General features: G+C 34.2%; 1 protein-coding gene across 3 annotated transcripts in view; it reads right to left on the reverse strand.

Annotated features, from left to right (window-relative positions):
- Positions 1 to 19,838, reverse strand: part of LOC145279757 (DNA repair endonuclease XPF-like) — a 73,357-nt gene extending 53,519 nt beyond the window's left edge. Inside the window, exons 1-5 of one of the 3 annotated variants that reach the window (XM_080131062.1) lie at positions 19,676 to 19,838; positions 12,603 to 12,699; positions 5,627 to 5,709; positions 3,569 to 3,691; positions 1,517 to 1,574 (exon numbers count right to left, since the gene is read on the reverse strand). In XM_080131062.1, coding sequence (XP_079987188.1) covers positions 1,517 to 1,574; positions 3,569 to 3,691; positions 5,627 to 5,709; positions 12,603 to 12,699; positions 19,676 to 19,749 — 435 coding nt within the window. In that variant the 5' untranslated portion in view covers positions 19,750 to 19,838. Of the gene's footprint in view, positions 1 to 1,516; positions 1,575 to 3,568; positions 3,692 to 5,626; positions 5,710 to 12,602; positions 12,700 to 19,477; positions 19,501 to 19,655 lie in introns of those variants that run through there. The other 2 variants (XM_080131063.1, XM_080131064.1) reach the window with 2 other exon arrangements.
- Between the last annotated feature and the right edge of the window lie 2,070 nt (positions 19,839 to 21,908).

Consider the following 21,908-nt stretch of genomic DNA (forward strand, 5'->3'; position numbering starts at 1 on the left):
TTCCTTGCAGCGGCCCTGGCAATGCCCTCGATGTAACTGTTCCAACTCATGTTTCCAGTGAACGTTAGGCCAAGGAGCTTGAGAGACGTACTCTCAGATAAAGAGTCGTTGGCCATTGCTATAGGTGGTAGAGAAGGTTTCTTGTAATTATTGAATGAAACCAGTTTTGTCTTGGTGGCATTGAACGTGACCATCCATTTTTGTCCCCATTCCACTACTGATTGGAGGTCATCCTCTAGTGTTTCTGCCATTACTTTAGATGTATGTTTGTTTGTTTTCCTGTCGTGCCTGCTATAGAGTGTGGTGTCATCAGCATATATACCCATCTCAGAGGCAATCTTGTCGGGGAGGTCATTTATGAATATCAGGAACAGCAGAGGTCCCAGGATAGATCCTTGGGGCACTCCCGCATTTATATCATATTGTTTAGATGTACGACCGTCGAGGACAACCTGGATTTTTCTCTTATCTAAGAAGGATTTAATTACGTTAAGTATTCTACCAGTGATACCGTAAGATCTAATCTTCCTGAGGAGACCCTCATGCCATACTCTGTCAAAAGCCTTAGATATATCTAGAGCTACCGCTCTTCCCTCTCCCGCTTTATCCAGTGAATGGTATATGCGTTCAGAGATTACAGTGAGGATGTCTGCCGTGGAACGGGCTTGTCTAAATCCATATTGACGGTCGGTCAGAAGTTTAGCATCTGTAAGGTGCTGGACTAGAGCATGGTTAATTAAGGTCTCAAATATTTTGGCAAAAAGTGGGAGGAGGCTAATAGGGCGATAATTTAATGGGTATGTTCTTTCGCCAGAATTCTTGAATACTGGTACTACAGAAGCAGTTTTTTTTAAACGTTTTCATTGGTTGTTTAGCACAGCTGTTGGTTATAAAAATGATTAGCGAATCCATTCATCTCATACCCCCATTAGGAGTCAAAAACATTTTACAATACAAAATTGGGCATATACATAAGATCTGACAATTTTTTTTTTTTTTGCAATCAAGAGTGGCTGTGGGTCAAATACTGAAGGTGACGATATATATCAATGGTCCCACAACATGACCACTGTAAAGAATTTTTTTTTAAAAGCCCCCCCCTCCCACCTTATCCCCAGAAAAAGATCCAGCAAAAATAAAAAAAAAATTTTTTTATCGAAAAAATAAATCATTTTTTCATATAATGAAACTTACTGTAATTATTTCCTTGCTTTACAGTTTTGTTTACAATGTTTTTTGTTGTTCTGTTTGTCTGTCTACTTACTATAACCATGCCGGAAGATGCTAATATGAAGTTGCCAGAATTTGGGTCATATTTTGGATAAGTACCAAAGTTATTCATGATTCATGATAAATATGCTTTGTATTTGATGCACTAATTTGATGCATTAACATGCTTTCATCAAAAGTTTATCAACATTGATCTTTCAAACAAAAATGCTTAAAAAAAAAGTCTTCATCATGTTTTAAATACTTGAAATTTCTTTAAATAACTGGATTTTAATCTGAAACTCACTTTGTTTTTCTGCCGATACAGTCGTAAAATGAATGCTTCTTGACAGGATTCTATGATTCTGAAATAACCAGGACAGAAAATGAATAAGATCAGAAGAAAATAAAACAAGCAGTTCTTAGTGTAAGTCAATCTATTATTTATTTGTATTTTTTTTTTTTTACTTACCTTCACCCCAAACAAGGCATGTTGCCACATTTTTATTTTATTTTTTTTTTTTTCAATTTTCACCCCAAACAAGGCATATTGCCACTTGGATGTAAGAGGCTACTAATTGGGACCATGTCTAAGAAAGATTAAGATGTTGGTTTACGTTGCATTTGGACCTCTGCATATCAGTATAGTTAGGGTAGCAGGTAGCAGGAAGGGAATTTCAACGTCTAGCTGTTCAAGGGAAGAAACTAGTAGAGTAGAAAACTTTCTGACATTTAGGGACCTTAACAGTGACGGGGTGAGATTTTGTTGCTAAGCAGGTTTGTTGGTGATATGTTTGTCGAAGGGACACATCTAGCCCAGTAAGGGCCAAAGTGAAATATTGCAAGCCACATGATCTTTTTAATTACCGAATCATGCGTTGCTCAGCCACCAGGATCCAGTCCTCAAGCATTACGAGTTGCCACCCACGGCCAACAGGTTGTGGGGAGGGGGTGTCTTACCCCTCTGCAAACGGGTAGTCAGTGTATTCTAATGCTCCACCTACAGGCCTCATAAGTTTGTATGGCAGTGTGGACCTTTTTATATGATTTCATTAAAACTGTTTTTATAGATCTTTGTAGATATGTCTAAATTTGAGTTTTTGCTGGTATATGTTTGCTTGGTCATCAGATTCGGTTTCACAGCATTGGAAAAACTTATACAAGTTATTATACCAATCAAAGCTACTGAATAACGATAGAATATTGTTTTTTTTTTTTCAAGTTGGTTTCGATTTAACCCATAGCTAGGTCAGAGTGATAGCAATGGCAATTAAGGGATGGCTCCACACTCCCCAAAGTCTGCAAGCTGGAGCCTAACAATTGGATATAGTTTAAGGTCATATCCAGAATCAGGTTAACAGTGGAGGAAAAATTAACAGTAAATAAAAAACAGGAACAAACCTTTAATTTCAAACATAGAAAGGGATATGGTAAAAGAAAAAAAAGACAACTTAGCTGATTATAGTAAAATTCCAATTGTGCTTTTCATGCATTAAACAGCGAGTTTACATACAAAGATGATAGGTATTAATATATATATATATATATATATATATATATATATATATATATTAAATTTATTTATACAAACAGTGATGCCATCAATGTTTGTATAAATAAATTTAATATACCTAGTCTGTTTAATCATTGAGCACTTTTTGGTAGACACACGTTGTTTAATTGGATGTACTTCTAGGAAACTAAACTCTACTGCCATAATATATATATATATATATATATATATATATATATATATATATATATATATATATATATATACCGACTGTCTTTGTATGTTAACAAAAGAATTATCTCATCCAATCTGCTCATTAGAAGTCAACAGCAGATGACACAATAGAGAGTAAAGAGTAAATCACTAATACTGAGAGAGAGGAAAAAGTAGAGAAGGAGGAGTTATTGATTATATATGTATATATATATATATATATATATATATATATATATATATATATATTATCAATAACTCCTCCTTCTCTTCTTATATATATATATATATTGCTTAACTTCTGTGATCTGACGAGAACCAGGATATCAACGTTGTTATGCCATATATATATATATATATATATATATATATATATGAAGACAAATAGAAATAAAAGCAAAAAATGAAATACAGGATACAGCATTAAAAATTAGTAACAAAATACAGTACAGTATATAATACACACATGTATATGATCAAATAACATTATAAATAACATCGTAAGGCAGGGCAAATACTGTGATCAGGGGCAGGAAAAACATTGTATTCTACATAGTAACCAGAAAAAAAAAACATATCCTAGGGCCACCATATCCTGGGATTCTACTGTATATAATATGTAGATTTACTTACTTGTGAGCACGGCAAACAATAATGCCTGAAATGAGATGTGCTGGAATATTATCAGTGAGGAAGTCCACAACCAGAATTCGAGAAGTAATGAACAAAACGCCACCTTCCAGGTAAACTTTGTTTCTAAAGATAAAAAACAAAAAATTTATAGCAAAATTAAATTTGACAAAACATTTGAATGACATTATAAAGCCTAAAAATAAGGATCAACATTTAAGCTTATAAATTTTATATCTTTTATAAGGTTATGCAATCATCAATGCAGCCGCATAAAACCTACTCCTGGGCAGGAAACAACACTCACGTGAATTTGATATGTATTTACTTTGAAAATAAGGAAGTCAACCTTGAAATATAAGAAAAAGTTTGACATGATACATAACACACTATTGATTAAAGATGAAACAGAAACTAATAAAGAAAAGAAAATTATTCAATTCAATTGATTTGGCAAAAGAAAAAAATGAAACGACCATGTTTCAATTACGATGTAGGGAAAGGGTGGCAGAAATTTACACAGAAGAAGATATAATAGCCAAGCATCTGTACAAAATTCATTTTGAATTGTTGCATTATTGGTGCACTTATTACATATTGGAAGTCCATTCCAAGGTCTAGGGATCCTGATCGAGCAATTGTCCCTCCTTCAGTTCAATCAAAACAGCTGTGAAATAGATTCTTGTAGCATCCATATAGATCTCTTTCTGGTTCATGAGTGAGTAATAGCTCATAAAGAGAAATGAGTTCACCACTTAATTACTAGGGCTCAAGGAAGAAAAGGTTAAGTTTTTTTGAGTAGGCTTTTATAGAGTAGATCTGATACACTTGCACGGTTCAAGTAGCCAAATTTTGAACTCTGTCTATATTAGATATGTAACAGAAGAGGCCTAGACACCATACTTTTACAGTTGTATGATGAGAGAGACAAAAAAAAAAAAGGAGAAATAATTCAGGAGTGAGTTTGCGGAAAGAACATCACATGAGAAATATAATGTTTTACATATTTTCTCTTTATATCTAACATTGTATTAACTCACTTGGTGACTAAAATCTTATATCAAATTGTGACGACCTTCTAAGCTTCAAATTGTTTTTAGTGAGAAGCAAATTATTTTTTGTGAAAAAAAATATTTGTGCTTTTAAATTGGAAAGATGGTCTCACCTAAAAGAAAAATGGCCACTTGTTAGTATGATGATAATAGAAATAATAAAATAGAAAAAAATAATAATATAATAGAAAATAAAATAATATATAAATAGCTTAATAGAAAAAAAATTTTTCTTGCACACAAAAACAAAATCCAAATTGAAAATTTTAGAAAATAAAATACTAAAGAAATATTTGACTTATTAATTGTTTCTGTCTATTTTTGCTTGGTCAAAAATGATTTTTTGCTTTTACTATCAAAAGAAATATTTAGCTCAATCTCTAATGTGTTATGCATCCTTTTATGAAAATTCAATGTTTTAGCTATTGAAAAAAATCCACATCACGTAACACTAGAAATAATCATTTAGCTTTAAATAGTTTGTGAGATGTCAAGAATATCTGATGAAATTTAACCCTGCACATCTTAATCAGAATATATGGTATGAAATATAAAAATGAAAAAAAAAAAAGAAACTTTCTCTGTTTTTTTTTTTTTTGTTACATAGGCGTCACCACTTATCAAGGCCGATAGGCCACTCAAGGATAAGGGTTAAAGAGTATAGAGTAGTCATGGTTTGCAAGTTTTCTACACTTAACTTGGAATATAAAAATATTTCATGTACAAAAGCGGATATTGGAATGCTAACGTGTAATAGAATAATGTAATAAGAAAATGAGAAACTGATGGTTTGAGGTGAAAAGTGTGTACAATCAATGATAATTCCCTGTCTTTGATGGGAGAGTAAGTAGCTTAGAATTAATGTAGGAAATTCCAAAATTAAACAGACTGATAATTTCTGGAAACATGACTTTATATAGCACTTGTGTTTATAGTTCTATGACAACTGAATTCAAACAATAAAAAGCGAAATCATTTTATTACGTAGATGTTAAACTGATAAACTGACCTTTCTGGTGCTTGATATTCATTTGTGATGATTTTTGGAGCGGGTCTGACACCATCAGCTTCTAATCGTTCAATTAAATGATCCTAAAATGTACAGAATGTCAAATTAATAAAACAGAAATATAATCTAAATAAAAAACAAATATTTGTATTGAAATAACAATAAAAAAGCAACATTTTATAAATCTATGTGCGTGTAATATTTTTGCCGTGGATAAAAGAATGACAACACGCTGATATATATCTTTATTGTCGGTGGCGGAGTGTGAGTTAGAAAGAGAAAAAGATACACACACACAGGAATTTGCCAGGTAGTTCTTCTCATGCACAAAATAAGCTGACAATATCAATATCAGGTTGTTATGATATAATAATTTGTGACCCTCTGCAAATGCCCACTGCAGGATTTCAATGTTAATGTAGCTTAGAGAGTTTTATTTGGCTACAAGTTCTTTTCTTTTGACGTTAACTTTTTGCAGTTGGTTCTAATCAACAATTATTTTATTTTTGACAATCCCCCATTTTTGTTTTTTTTTATCCTAGTCAGGTGTTTGTATTTCAATCACTAATTATTTTAATTTCTAACAATCAATCATGTTTTGTTGTTATCTGCTGGCCAGGTGCATGTCCATGCCAAGTGCATCTATTTCTATCAAATGACCTGAAGTGTGGATATTTAACGTATCTATTAGTGTTGCGACAATTAATCAGAATCAGGACTGGGCAAAATCACACTCCAAAGTTTGTTTCACAACTTTTTTGGGATATCAGAATCAGGATAAAAAAAATTGTGCTAATTTTCCAATGACAAAAACGATTCCTTTAATTATCTTTTTTTATTTGATTTTGTTTAAACCAAAATCTTCCACTGCTGGCGATAATAAAAAAATAAATATTTATTGATTCAAAATACCAGTAAAACTAAAATCTATAGATCACCCCTCCCCTCACAACTGCGTTTTTATGTTTAAGAAAATATATACACTTTTAACATGTGTTTTTATGGTGATTGGAACAAAATAACCATTTTATAGTTAAATATTTTAAGATTTATAAAGAATTGGAATCGTTAATTGTATTAGAATAAAAAAAAACATTGGAATTGTCTATGTATAAAAACAAGATAAAAATAAAAGAGAATGAGAGTAAGAGAAATAAAAATTAAAACACAGAGAAGAAAAATGGCCGGAGAATATTTTGTGTTAATATTCCCATGCAATTTCCTTAATAATGTTTTCATTTTTTTCGTCTTCTTGTTCTGTGTTGAGGTTTAAACTTTCTTGAATGACTTCAAACTTCTGTCACCATTTTGCTGGTGCTGCTCAACAGGATTAAGTCATCATCAACTGATCCCCTTGGCATACCATCTGACTTTGGGCCATCGACATCAATGTGGAGCATACTTTGGAGTGTTTCAGATGACTGACAGCAGGTGACCTGACCGTATTAGCTGAAACTTAGTTAAAATATACTTTCTCAGGGAGGCCTGTAGAGAAAAGCTGCCAATTTTCTTGATCCGATGCACTGCAGCCAACATCTCTTTTATTCAATTCTTCCAAGATCCTCCTGCTACACACGTTGGGTAACTTCTAATTTTAATGAAATTCATTTTCTTTGTTGCATGTACAATTACTGTTTGATGGGTTCCGATTTGTATGAAAAGAAGCCTAATACAATTTTATTTCTTTACTTTGTTATATAAATACATGAAGTGCTTAAATGAGTGCCATACTTTTCAGCAATTTTCAAGAGATTAGATCATATAAGGCTTGTCTTTACGGTTTACATTACACATCCACCATAACATATCATTTCTCTCCATGCAACATACGTCCTTAACCCTCACTGGTCAAGTTTCAGTTCCATACATCATCACGTGGGTTAGGACAACAGCATATTCTTTTCATTGTTTTGACTCTCGAGTATATATCCATTGATATCTTATGTTTGTATATAGAGTGGTGTGGTTCTTGGTTGATTAACTGTCTTCGTTGGATATATACTCGAGAGTTAAAACAATAAAAAGAATATTCTGTTGTCCTAGCTCTAATCATTACACTACGTACACATGCCTGATAGACTTTTCTCTTGGTTGGCAGTAGGAAAACTCTTCTGGTTAGTACAAGCAGAAGTCTCCTAAACTTATTCTATTTACTTCTAACTCTTGCAATCACACTAGTATCTGATCTACACGGTGCTCCAAACAAAATAACAAAATTTTGACATATTCAAGTTCATATCCACCTCTATTGTCTTATTATCATTGTCTGGTTATCCTCTCGCAAAATACCAGTAATTCCAATATAATGATTCTATGACAACAGCATATTCTTTTTATTATCAATACACATGAAAAAATTGAAATGGCTTAAAATATTTCAATATTGGTGTATATATAGAAAGAGCTTGATGAGCTAAGAAAGGATCTTTTTAAATTTTAAAAATCCGATTAAAATTAAGGAATTTATGACTATTTTTGTGCCTCACATGTTTGGATATTTTTCCCTCTTTAAAACCATATGCATTTTGTCACATTTTTTACACAGCTTTTTCAGTAAAAATGCTATATTTTTGTTAAAACAGAAGATTAAGCAATGAAGTTTACCATATAAGTGTATTTTTGTGCTAGAAATTAGAATATGCTACTGAAAATCTCCAGAAATTAATGGTTTCCAAATAATCTGCAGTAAATGCACATAAATATGCTGCAATTCCTTAAAAATACCATGTATTCATTAAAAGAAAAGAAGTTAGAGAACTCAAAACCGGATTGTAATGCATTATATGTACAAATAACTGAAATCGAAATCTAGGACTGTTTAAAAATGAATATATTGTATTGATATTATTATAACCATTCCCCCGTTAACCCCCCACCCCCACTCCATCTGACCACCTCTCCAAGATATGTGATTTTACCTTTGTAGGCAATTACATGAAAAACTTTAATGAAAGATAAATTTAGAATTTAATGTAAAATGATTCTTCATTTTAAGCCATTCTAGCGTTTTAGGGCAGTTAACCATTTTCTTTTTTCTATCGGAGAAAAATCCTGTGCGCCTTTTTTTTTTTTTCTTCTGTGTGGTTTTAAGAGGGTCTTTGTGCAATTATAAAAGGGTGGGGAGGTTGCCACTCTAACTTTGGGTTAATGATAGAGCTAACGCAAATTATGCGTGAACACCCTGAAGACTTGATAGTAACAAAACAAAAACAATTCAAAATTTAGGGTGGGGATTAGTTTCACATAAATTTAATGTAAAATAATTCACCATTTCGAGACCATTCTAGTGTTTTAGGACAGTTGATCAATTTTTATTTTTTTATGGGTGATAAATAGTGCACTTTTCTTTAAGGAAGAATTTTTTTTTAGACACTTATATGTAGCTTACCAAGGAACTTTATTTGTTGAGGAGCTTGCCACTTGGACTTAGTGTTATTGTTAGGGCTAAACAAGATTTTAGGAGGAGAAGGCTTTTACATTTACATTACAAAATCTTACCGAAAACTGTTTTATGATGTTAACATTTTTATCACTTTATTTGCTTAAAACTCTTAAAATATATAATGTACATTATTATTTATTAATTCATTTGAAAGTGTATTCATTTTCGAACAAAACGGTGGTATTTTGAGGACTTAAGGTGCTTTGGTTTTTAAAATATGACAATTTTAGCAGACCCCCCCCTCCCATTGAAATCCATAATTATCCAAATCGTTTTATCTGTATTGCTATTTTTATTTTCACTCTCAAGTGTGTATCTGTTGATATCTTATATGCTTTTATATAGAGTGATGTGGTTCTCGGTTGATTAACTGTGCCTGACTGTGTCGGATATATACTCGAGAGTCAAAACAATGATAAGAATATGCTGTTGTCATAGCCCTAATAATGATATAAATTATTAGTGTCTTGTGTAAAGAATATGAGTAAAGCAATTGGGCCTGATGGCGTCCCAATTATAGTGTTAGAAAAGCTTCAACCAGAACTTGCTCCCATACTTACGAAACTATTTAAGCGCTGCCTTAAGAAGAAGTGCTTTCCGACTCCCTGGAAGACCTCATCAGTTTGCCCTGTATTTAAGAATTCAGGTGATAAGTCATCTCCCTCTCAGTACAGACCAATAAGTCTCCTGTGTGTTATGAGTAAGTTGCTGGAATCCATATTAAATAGAGAAATAGTCAACCACCTCAGCAGGAATAACCTTCTTAGTGACACACAATATGGTTTCCGTTCTGCAAGATCTACCGCAGATGTGCTGACGGTTATATCCCACAGGATTAGTGAATCTCTTGACAAAGGCTTCCTTTCTAGGGCAATTGCTCTTGACATATCAAAGGCCTTTGACAAGGTATGGCATAAGGGTCTACTTCACAAGATTTCCAGCTACGGTATAACTGGAAATGTTTTCTCAATCATAAAATCATTTCTCTCCGATAGGCTCATAAGAGTAGTGGTAGATGGACAAAAATCGGAGGCCTGCAATATAAATGCTGGAGTCCCTCAGGGGTCAATCCTGGGCCCAACTCTCTTCCTGATCTACATCAATGACCTCCCTAAACACATACTTAAATCATTCGTTGACATCTATGCTGATGACACGACCATCTACGGCAACACATCAAAGGCTGTAAATGACAAAGTTCTCTCTGATTCTCTCTCCTCTGATCTCAAGCGCGTGGTTCAGTGGGGGAAGATGTGGCTGGTTACCTTTAATGCATCCAAAACCAAACTCCTATCCTTACATCATCAACACTCTAATCCCCATCTGGCATCAATTGTGATGGATGGCTATCGTCTGGGTGAGGCCCCATGTTTTGACAAGCTTCTGGGTTTGACCTTTACTCCTGATCTGAAATGGAACACGTACATCAAGTCTGTTGCCAAGGTTGCTGGAAAGATGGTGGGATCCTTCTACCGCTCCAGAAGATATCTCATTACTGATGCAATTCTCTATCTATATAAAAGCCAAGTACGTCCAAGGATGGAATACTGTTGCCATATCTGGGCAGGAGCTGCTAAAAACAGCCTATCCTGCCTTGACAGAGTACAAAATAGACTTTGTGGCTTAGTGGGGGATGCACTTTTCTCTACCCTGCAACCTCTCAGAAGAGACGTTGTGAGTTTATCCTTGTTTTATCGTTATTTCCATGGCAGGTGCTCGTCTGAACTCCAATCTCTGGTCCCCCTCGCCAATCTTTCACGAAAAACACCCGTCTAGCTGAATCCACTGTGAAAAATTTTCCCCACTCTATATCTGTGCCTAAATCAAAATGTGGATTCCATGAACAAAGCTTCTTTCTTAGAACTGCACGCCTGTGGAACTCTGTTCCCTCTGCCTGCTTCCCACCGGACTACAACTTGGATGTCTTCAAGTCCAACGTTAACAAATTCCTAATGAACCGCCCCCTTAAGTAAACACTTCATCAAATCTCCGCACTAACGTAATGTACTTGCAATAACCCTTATCCCTGAGTGGCTTCCGGGCCTTGATAAGTGGTGATCTGTGTAAAAAAAAAAAAAATATGAGTACATCAGAGTTCTTTCTCATGAAAAGAATATGATTGTCTGGTTAAGCCATAAATACCGACTGATAGAGCTATTGAAAGGTATGCTACAAGCCTCGCACTAAGGAATACCAGCTTCGACCATGAACATTGGTTCAGTAAGGTGACACAAAATTATGACTCAAAACTGTAGCAAAACCCATTCAACTATTTCAAACGAATACATCCCTTTCACAGGACATATCATATCTGATAAGCTAAAAAAATTTACGGATGACCATTTTTAAATGATGAAGTAGTTCTTTCTGAATCCATTTCAGATGGAGGAGTTTGTCTAAATTCTGCTTTTCAATCTAACTAGCAGGGGAACCCAGCGTTGCCCGGGTGTTTGTAGGTGTGTGTGGTGTTAAATAAAAAAGAAACCGGGGGGGGGGGTAGGACCGAACCCGAAGCCCTGAAGCGAAGTTTGAAAATAAAATTGGCTAGCCAGAATGAGTTAGTGAAAGATGTTTGAAAGTCGTCGAGCGTTACGACGACCACGATGACGATGTAAGCATTGTTATAAGCGAAGTAAGAAAAGAAAACGTTTTAATTAAGCGGAGGGGGGGGGGTAATCAAAACATCAAAAAAACACACAAAAAAATCTAACGTAAGGCAAACGAACGATGAAAACAGAAAAACGAACACATGAAAAATGGCTTAAATAAGCCTGTTTTGATATTAAAATTTAAAAAATCGGTGGATACCCGGGTGTTTTGGGGTGTCGCTAAGAATAAGCGAAGTAAAAAAAAAAAAAAAAATAACAGGAAAACGAACGTTATGTGAAAAATGGCTTAAATAACACAGGATTCAATATTTAAATTTAAAAAATCAAAAAAAAAAAACCATCTCACACCACGATTCGAACCCAAAACGTTTAGATAATGAACAAACACGCTAATCAACTGCGCTAAAGCGACGTAGACGAACTGTGTTTGGTTTTTCAACTATTTAAAGTAAATCAGGTCATGATGTCATCTGACGCATGCGTAGAATCGGTCATCGTTATGAGAAACCCGTTTTTGTTGACCCCCTCCCAGTCGAAAATTGTTGATTTCGGGGTGAAAAAGTTAACGTTTTTGGCCAATTTTTCGGTATTTTTCAAGCGAAGGATGGGACTTCGATATGATACCGAGTTTGTGAATTTTTGTTGCATCTGTCGAAAGTTTTTAGCAGACACACAAACATACATACATACATTTTCGCTTTTATATATATAGATAACCTATTTATTTGTCTCCCCATGAGAAACGACAAGGTTGAGTTTTTAGATGGGGATAAAATCTAGCTCCCTGAAAAGGGGTTCTCTTGATAAGACAAAAATAAAAATTGCCTCAGTCTAAAAAGACCCTTCCTTCACAAATCAAGGACAGAATTGATACTACACTCATCCCGGCCTAAAGACAAAGAAAGGTATTCTTAAATGTTCTTACCTCTTCCAAGTGTGTTGTATTCAAGACGAGAACAAGGCTGCTTTCATCACAATATACTTTCAATAAATTAAGTAGAATCCTTTGAATGCCAAGTCCTCTGTGGAAAAGAAAATAAGGTAGAATTTTTTTACTGAAGGAATTAAGATATTTTATTTTTCGAATAATAAATGCTTACCAGCTTATGCAAAAGTGAGTAAATATAGGGTAATGCACCCTATATATATATATATATATATATACATATATATATATACATATATATATATGAACAAATGATTAATAAAACGTTAAAAGACATCTTGAAAAAGAGTTAAAAACATATTTAATTTTAAAAAAGGAAGCACAAGATAAGTGGATAGTCCTTAATCCGCAGAGTTTCGAAGAAATACTCTCCTTCTCATCAGAGGAGAGGAATTAGCAAAATGCGGGATCGGATTTTTTTTATATATATATATATATATATATATATAGAGAGAGAGAGAGAGAGAGGGAGAGAGAGGGAGAGGGTGTCCCAATAAAATGTATACACTTTTTAAATTATCTCAACTTGCTACATGAATATGCTATGCCATGTTCCCAAGAGATGTTTAGGAATACAGAATGGCACTTCCAGCAGGATGGAGCACTTCCCCACTGTCATCATGACGTAAGAGCAGATCTTGATAGTCACCTGCGAAACAGATAGGTAAAGTATCAAGTACTGTCCACGCTTATAAGATTTGACCCCATCCCCATGGATTTTTCGGGGGGGGGGGATGTTAAACACAGGGTTTACACCACAAATCGAACTACAATGAATGAGCTGAAAACAACCATTGAAAGATGTGTCAACATACCAATTGGACTGATTAGGAACGTTTTTCAATTCAATTAGTGAGTATTGTTAGCTGTTCATGGACCACAATGGCCAACAATTTGAACACTTTCAATAATTAGCTGGCTTCTATATTTGTTCACAGTATTTTGATATATGAAACTTTTCTTTATGATAAATGTTGGTTTTATGGTCATTTAAAGAGTGCATACATTATATTGGGACACCCTGTATAGTGAAATTCAATTTCAATTTATGATATCCGTTTAGTTTTTAGGCTACTTTGATAAAATTTTTGCCTATCAAATTATTTCCAGCTTTTTTTTAAATGGCCTAAATGAATTGTTTTATTTTATTGATTTACTATCGAAAAAAATCTACATTGCTTTCTAATGTGCTATGAATCATATTATGAAGATTCAATGTGTTAGCTGTTGAAATGAATCATATAAACAAAACTATGTTGCCATGTCAATTTTGCGCATTTTTTTCTTTTTAGATGACATAAGATTTTGTGCAATGTTTAAGCTGGCTTGATCTAATAATTATTACTTCAATTATGACTAATTTTTATTCAACACAAGATGACATGATAAATTTGTAAACAAGTCCACATTTTTAGTCATTCACTGTGAAAATTGACTTCTGGACCAATAGAACAAGACAGCAAATTTTCTAATTTCCAACAAAATTTGAATAGTTATAATTTAGTTATAATTTTGAATAGTTATAATTTAGTTATAATTTTTCTTCACATGGACCATAAAAATCAGGCACAAGCCATCACTCCAAATATGGAGAACTCCAGCTCTCACAAAAGGGAACTTATCATGCCACAATAATTTGGTAACTAATTAAGCTACAAAAAAAAAAAAATCTGGTATTATTTTTCATGTTTTTCAAATATCTTTGTATTAACATTAAAATCTTTTAGATACAATAAAAAAAAAAATCTGGTATTATTTTTCATGTTTTTCAAATATCTTTGTATTAACATTAAAATCTTTTAGATACAATAAAAAAAAAAAAATTGGTTTGGGATAGCTACTATAAATATTTATAGATACAAAATTTAGAATGACATTTAGTGGATTGACATTTACCAAAATCCTATGCACATCAATTGACCAGTGGTGTGCATGAAAACACAAGCCATGCCTAAAAATATCTAAAAATAGAAAATATTTATTGTACAAACCTCACTACCCACAATAGACATACATACTCCTTACTAACCTGACAAGAAGCAAAATCTCACCTCTCCATTGTTGATATCCCTAGGTGCCAGAAAATCTACTTTAGTAGTTTCTTCCCTTAAACTGTTAAACTTTGGAATTCCCTTCCTGTTCCCCAGTTCTTCGACTGTAGCCCTTTATATCCAAGTGGCAACATGTCTTATTTTGGTTTAAAAAAAAAAAAAATAAAAATAATGATCATGTGATTCTGCTCTCACTTATGTGTGGACATTGCTCGAAATCACTTTTTGCACCCAAAGTAAAAATCATTTTTTTTTTTCAAGCTGATTATTAAATATGCCATGTTTTGTTTAATTTACAACAAAATTATTTTTATTGATTTTGAAATGATAAAAAAAAAACAAATATTCTTTTTCACACATAAGCAAAATGATTAAAAAGAAACAAAGAAACAAAACTTAACAAATTTACAAGAGAAATAAATGGAAAGATTAAAACAATTAAGAATAAATTATTAAAATAAAAAAAAATGGCAGCTATGTGCAAATATTTGGAATAAATGTTCAAATTTATATATGTCAAAAAAATAAATTAAAATTTTATTTCATGACAAAAAAGAACCAGATTATGCTGAATAATTACACTTGGTTATGACGGCCAAATATGATGTCATTATATTTTACCAATAACCAGATATTTCTTTTATTTAATTTATTTAATTTTTTTTTAACAAAATATTTTCGGGTTATTTCATTAACTTTTATAAATGTATTCCATAATCATTTACTTATATATTAAATTTAATAGAAAATATAGTAATATGACAATTTCTTTAGCAATGGATACATATATATATCATCATTATGAATTTTAATTTGTTATATAAAAATAATAAACAAAATTAAAACCAGTTTGATTTTTTTTTTTTTAATAGTAGTTGACCTGATTAAGTTTGTCACAGATGTCTGGGTGTTTCCCACCCAAATGATGGTCAAATAGTGGCACTTGCTGTTGAAACTACCCTCTGCTACTTGGGTGATATGATAAATGCTGGTTGGTGGAAACATGTTATTACTGCTGTTATGGAACTGGGGCGACGCTGATAAAAGTGGAGATGTGCATATCCACACATATTCCAGATAAACTTTTGATCTACACTCTTGTGTCCCATAAAAATGACCAGAATTGTAATTATCACCAAAAACAAAGAAATGTTTACATTCCAGGTCGGAATGCTATGAATTACTCAACGCAAAATAAAGAGGAACAATGAAATATGTTAATATTTACATTTCAGGAATGAGGGCTGATGTCTATATAAGAGTTAATATAAGCAAAGAAAGAAAGAGAGAGAGAAGAGACCAGACTGACAATCTTTCAACATGATTAACATTTGTCAGCCATCGTCGCCACACATACAAACCAACCCCTATAGCTAAACGTGTCTCTCTTTGTCGATGGGCAAAAGTTGAATTGTACATTAAACTTCTATGTTGATAAATTTGCCTCTGTGTTAATTTTCAGAATAATGACAAAAGAATTGTCAGGTGCATATATGATTTTATCAAGCATTCGAAAAATGCAAACTAGAAAATTATATATACATTCAATAATGCTTGCTATTGTGTTATTTGGAGAAAGTTCACAAAGCTGCTGCCAATCTAGGCACATATCTCATGGAACTCGAGGCAAGGTTTTTTCAGGCCGTATTTACTCCATCATCTTGCATGAGAATGAAACATGGGCCCTCGAGTGCTTCTGATTTGCAACGGCTTCAGTATAATGATTGTGTTATGATCAGATGTATGGAAGGCACCAGACTAGTGGAAAAAATCCTATCAATTATCTTTCATAAATAAATTGGTATTGGTATGATTTGGGATTTTTGATGCCTTACGTGCTTGGTGTCTCAGGTGGTTCAATATCATCTCCTTAACATGCATGGATACTGTATTTTGCCTCAAATAGTACCTTCAAAAAAGTTTTTGTGATTAAATAAACCAATGAAAACCTTTTGCATATGTGCATTTTAGGGAACAACTATCAAATTAAAACCTGTTTACGCAGGGTCCACATTTGCTCTGAAGTACCTTTTTTTTATTATTGTTGTTGTTGTTGTTATAATAATAATAATAATAATAGTTGTGGTTAACATGCATGGATACTGTAGGCACAAGAATGCATGGAAAACCAAAGAAAAACCTGGCTTGAATGTATACAAATGGGCCTGATTACTGGCAACATGACTATGGATCAGACAGTATAGAGAGCAGGCATGAGATGTTGCGCGGTGTTGCTATTCATAAGTTCAGGACACTCACAACACTTTAAATATCTAATGATGATGATGATGATGATGATTTGGATAATAATGATCTTGATGATGATAGTGATTTGAATGATTTGCAGAAGCACAGGTGCTAAGAATGCCCCTAACAGCTAAAAGAAACACGATGAAAAATTATTCACACGAAAAAAAAAATGAAAATTTTACATTTGTCTCAAATTGACCACACACTTTAAAATTCCATGTCCTTTTTTCCCCATACTAGACTTAAACCAACCTTAATGATTGACCAAGATTTACACATATACAACTGACCATCATCTCTCTCAGATACTTTGATTGCAATAAATATGGTCATTAATTCATTATAGGTAATTAATTGTTACCTAGGCACATCGGCTGAAGTAACCTTTTATCTTAATGAGTAAAGTGAAATCCGAACAGAAAAAACTAGTCAGTTCGTGGGGTGAGGAGGCGAGTCAGGAGATCCCCACCCTGACTCCACAGGCAGTTGTCGAGCCCTGGGAGGAGAAGATACCAGCAGCAGCCAATCCAATTGCCCTTATCAGGGTAGCTCGCAAACTATGCTATTCAATCTTTCATATCTTGCTGTCTGCTTCATCCACTTGATTCCAACTCTCCTCTTCAGTTCTTGCTAAGACTCCTGCAGTTCCAGCTTCTAAACCTCCAATTCACTCCTCAAGCTTCCAGTTCCAGCTCACTTCTGCAGTTTTCAGTTCTGTGGCTTCAACTCACTCTTGCTGCTCCAGCAGGTATGACTCCAGTGCTTCATACCCGAGCAACTCATTCCAGCAACACCTACTTCAGAGGCTCCATCTGTTTTCTGCATCAGCCTTTCCAACAGTTCCTGCCAATACCCACCAGCTCCCTGTTGCAGTGACTGCTTATGTCCGGCTCAAGGATCCAGCCTTTCCCGCAACTTTTGTTTCTGTTGATCCAGCCCTTGACCACGTCCACACGGACCAAAACTACCTGAGGCATCTCATCATACCTCAGGGACATACACATCAATCTCCATGTTACATCACTTCATGCTGTCTAGGATCCAGTTTTCACATCTCCAGACTTTCCAGTAAGCCAGCTTCCTATCTATCCAGTCTCTGCTACTGCCCAAGATTAACAAAATATTTCCAGTTCTTGGTACTAGTGCACTTATTGATCCATGCTGAAATAATAACGTTATTATTTAAAAAAAGCCATTCTTAACATGGGGAAGGGAGGGTGTTTTGTACCTATTCTATATTTTAACCTTACAATTGAAAAAAAAATATCATAAAACTTTAATTAAACTTGGAAATACGATTTAAAAAATAGCACGGATCAGTAAGTGCACTAGCACCCAGTTCTTCAACCTTCCTGCTTCCAGAATTGTCAATCGACTTTCTCCAGTTCCTCAACATTTTTCTTGTGTATTTATGGTGGAATAAATACGTTTCTTTGGGTTTGTTTTACTGTACACATAGATTCGAAAACGTTGTCAAAAAAGAAAATATATAACAAATAAATGTTATCAACGGCAAGAATAGTCACTTTTCTACTCAACTTGATAATTTTGTAGTGTTTTTATTTAATGTAACATGTTTATTCAGCTCGACAAACATACAGTGTTTACCGTTGTGTTGGAAAATTCAAAATGGCGCCGAACTCTCTGCTGAACACGGTAAGTTTGGGAAAATGAGTTAAAAATAAAAAATATACAAATACTGCTAGAAACTAGCTCAATATATGTTACCGTGACATAGGCTGACATATATTCGGTGGGTTTTTAACAGTATGTGGTATAGTCTTATTTTTAACTCATTTTCCAAACTTACCGTGTTCAGCAGAGAGTTCGGCGCCATTTTGAATTTTCCAATACATCGGTAAACACTGGATGCTTTTCGAGCTGAATAAACATTTTACATTAAATAAAAACACAAAAAAATTATCCAGTTTTCATTTGCTATATATTTATTTTGTGACAACTTTTTCAAATCTATGTGTACAGTAATACAAACCCGTTTCTTTTGTTTGTCCTCCCTTGTTTGCAATTTGATTTTTCTTTGTTTTTTTGCTCATGTTTACTTTCAGCACCCAACCTATCGACTTGCTGTAACAAGATTAAGAATGCATACTCTCCATATTAAGAACGGCTTTCAGAATAAACACCCCCCAAACCTCGAAAGCCGTTCTTAACATGGGGAGGAATGCATTTTATTCTACATTACAACGAATAAGAAGCGAAATGCGAGATATTTCAACGTTCCCTAAACTAAAATTGAACCTTCATTTCTTCTAAGTAATGATTTTATTTCTGCTCTCAAACAAAAAATAAAACAACAAAAAAACATTTTTAGCCGCGCGGCGCGGCGGTGCCGGTGCGCCACTATTGTATCATTGAACATGCATACTAGTTAAAAAAAATAAATAAATAAAATATACATAGATATTGAACTCGTACAGAAACTGAACACAATTGTCAGCTACTGTTTTTTTAGGGGGGGGGTATGTGAAATCTGTGTGAAACAAAACAAAGTAAAACATTGGCGAATTCTATTGAATAAAGAATTATTGGTACTTATGCATAACACGGACAGTGCTGAAATAATAACGCTATTATTTAGAAACTTATCCTTAATATGGCGAGGTTGGAGGCATTGTTAACTATTCTGTACTTTCACTTAACTTAATAAACAAAAGACACAAACTTGAAAACCCCATCTAAAAAATAACACGGTCGTCTTTTGCATAAGTACCGAATTATCATTCATCTTACTCAGACATAATAAGAAGTCCATCTTCGTGGAAACAATCCAAAAATATTTGATTTTCATATTCCAGCAAAGGCATTATAGATTTTAGTAGAATTGAAATAATAATAATAGAAAACCAAAAAAAACGAACACGCGGTTTTGATGACAAAATGGGCGCACCGGTGTCGGCATATTTATATGTATAAATATATATACACTAATAAGTATATAAACATCATCAAATTTATCTAAATATAAAATATAATAGTGAAAAAACAAAAAAACATGAAAATTATTGAAGTTATTGCTTTAAAAACTTTTCTTAGATATTTATTAAATAGATTTATCTTTATAGGAATTGATTTCGGTGACATTAAGAGTATATTCCCGTATGAAAAAACACCCGACATGAGATGACGGACATAAAACAAACAAGTTTTTGGCCTTCGGGACCAGATCACAGTGTTGTAGTATCTGTTCTGATGCTACAATTCATCTTTTCTGCCCGGTGTAGGAGAAATCCTTCATGATTGAGACAATTTTTATTTTTGTTTCTATCCAGAGTAGTCCGTATTGGGGAGTTGAATTTTTCCCACATGTTGAAATATTAAAATAACTATTACTTTTAATACAGAAATTACATTTAAAGTTTTGGTTTTCTGTTCTTCTATGTCCATTTTTTCCCCCATGTTTTTCATCAAAATGTGTTGCGTATTTTCATCAGTTACATAGTTAGGAATCCTATACTCCACTATAGTCTTTATTTTCATATCAGTGCAGAAATGAATACGAAAATGAAGTTCACATAACTACTAAAACGCAATCATACTATAATATGAACATTGGTTAAAAATTAAGAAAATATAGTAAACATCTACGGGTGGTGGTGAATTTGGAAGGGACATTATTATTATTATTTCACTCACTGGGAGTTGTCTCACAGGCCATCATCAGTGATCGCTCACTGGCAGTAACCTGTAGTATTCGCTGGAGACTGTGACAAGAAGTCTCTCCAGATTTCCAATGTTCTCCATCCACCTCTTGACCACTCGTGAAGATGATTGCATGTTATCGCAACAGCCATTTGCCATTGATTTCTCGTTGGCATCGGCCATTGGTTTTTCCTGGGGTTTGGGTGAGAAAATGCCTTCCCAAGGTACCAGATTTTAACAGCACACTTCCAGTGGAGGTCTGGTTAGTACTCTCCCACCTCGGACTTTCCATCCTCCCTGATCCTTCACAACTAGTTGGTGTGGCGGCAGTCAAGTCGATGTCATCTACAGTTTTTTTTTTTGGGGCACTTCACGGGGACGTGGACCCTGCATAAACAGGTTTTAATTTAATGGCTTCTCCCTGAGGTTTACTTTGTTCGAACATGTTTTTCCTCACATATACACACCTACATGTACGCACGCATATACGCACACACACGCATGCATATACACATCCTCATACACACGCACACATGTATGCATGCACATATGCACAAACACGTACATATATTCACGTTCACGTATATACACTCACATTCATGTGCATACACACACATGCTAACGTACACACATGTACGCACACATGGGAAACGTCACTTCCCCTGAAAGTAATTCTAGACATGCGCAGTCAGAACACTCACCCCGATATAAAAGTCAACAACACCATTCAACTTCCTCTTTCTTCCCTTTTTGCCTGGGTTCATCAACCAGGCAAGTACGGCGTCCACAGCTCTTTGCCTGAAGATTTTTTCATGTGGACGACTGCTATCATGAACGCACGTTTTTGCTGAGGCCAACACTCCCTTTCTCTTTCCCTTTCTACATGCGGGACTGCCATTTCTTATCCTCAACTTCATTCTTTTTTTTTCTACGCATGTAGTTGTCAACGCCTGAATGAACACGTGTTTCACCTAAACCCTTTATTTTCGCCAGAAAATAAACGACATGTTTATTTTATCCAGCAATTGAGTTTTTGTTTCCTTCATTCCATTCGTTTCATTATTTTCTTTTGTAGCGAGTTAGGATATTTATATCCTGGTCCGCAATGCGTGAGCCTTTTCTAGTCTCACACAAAAACATGCATTCACATTTCATGCTATATTACTTGTCATATACATACGCGCACACAAACATACGTGCCCACATCCACACATGTACATATTCACGTTTGCGTACATACACTCACATTCACGTGTATACTCACACACGCGCACACGTACGCACACAAGGACAACATCACTTCCCCTTTCAAAGGAAATCCACA

Source organism: Euprymna scolopes, chromosome 7 (assembly GCF_053919585.1).
Source record: "Euprymna scolopes isolate OS-2025 chromosome 7, ASM5391958v1, whole genome shotgun sequence".
NCBI lineage: Eukaryota > Metazoa > Mollusca > Cephalopoda > Sepiida > Sepiolidae > Euprymna > Euprymna scolopes.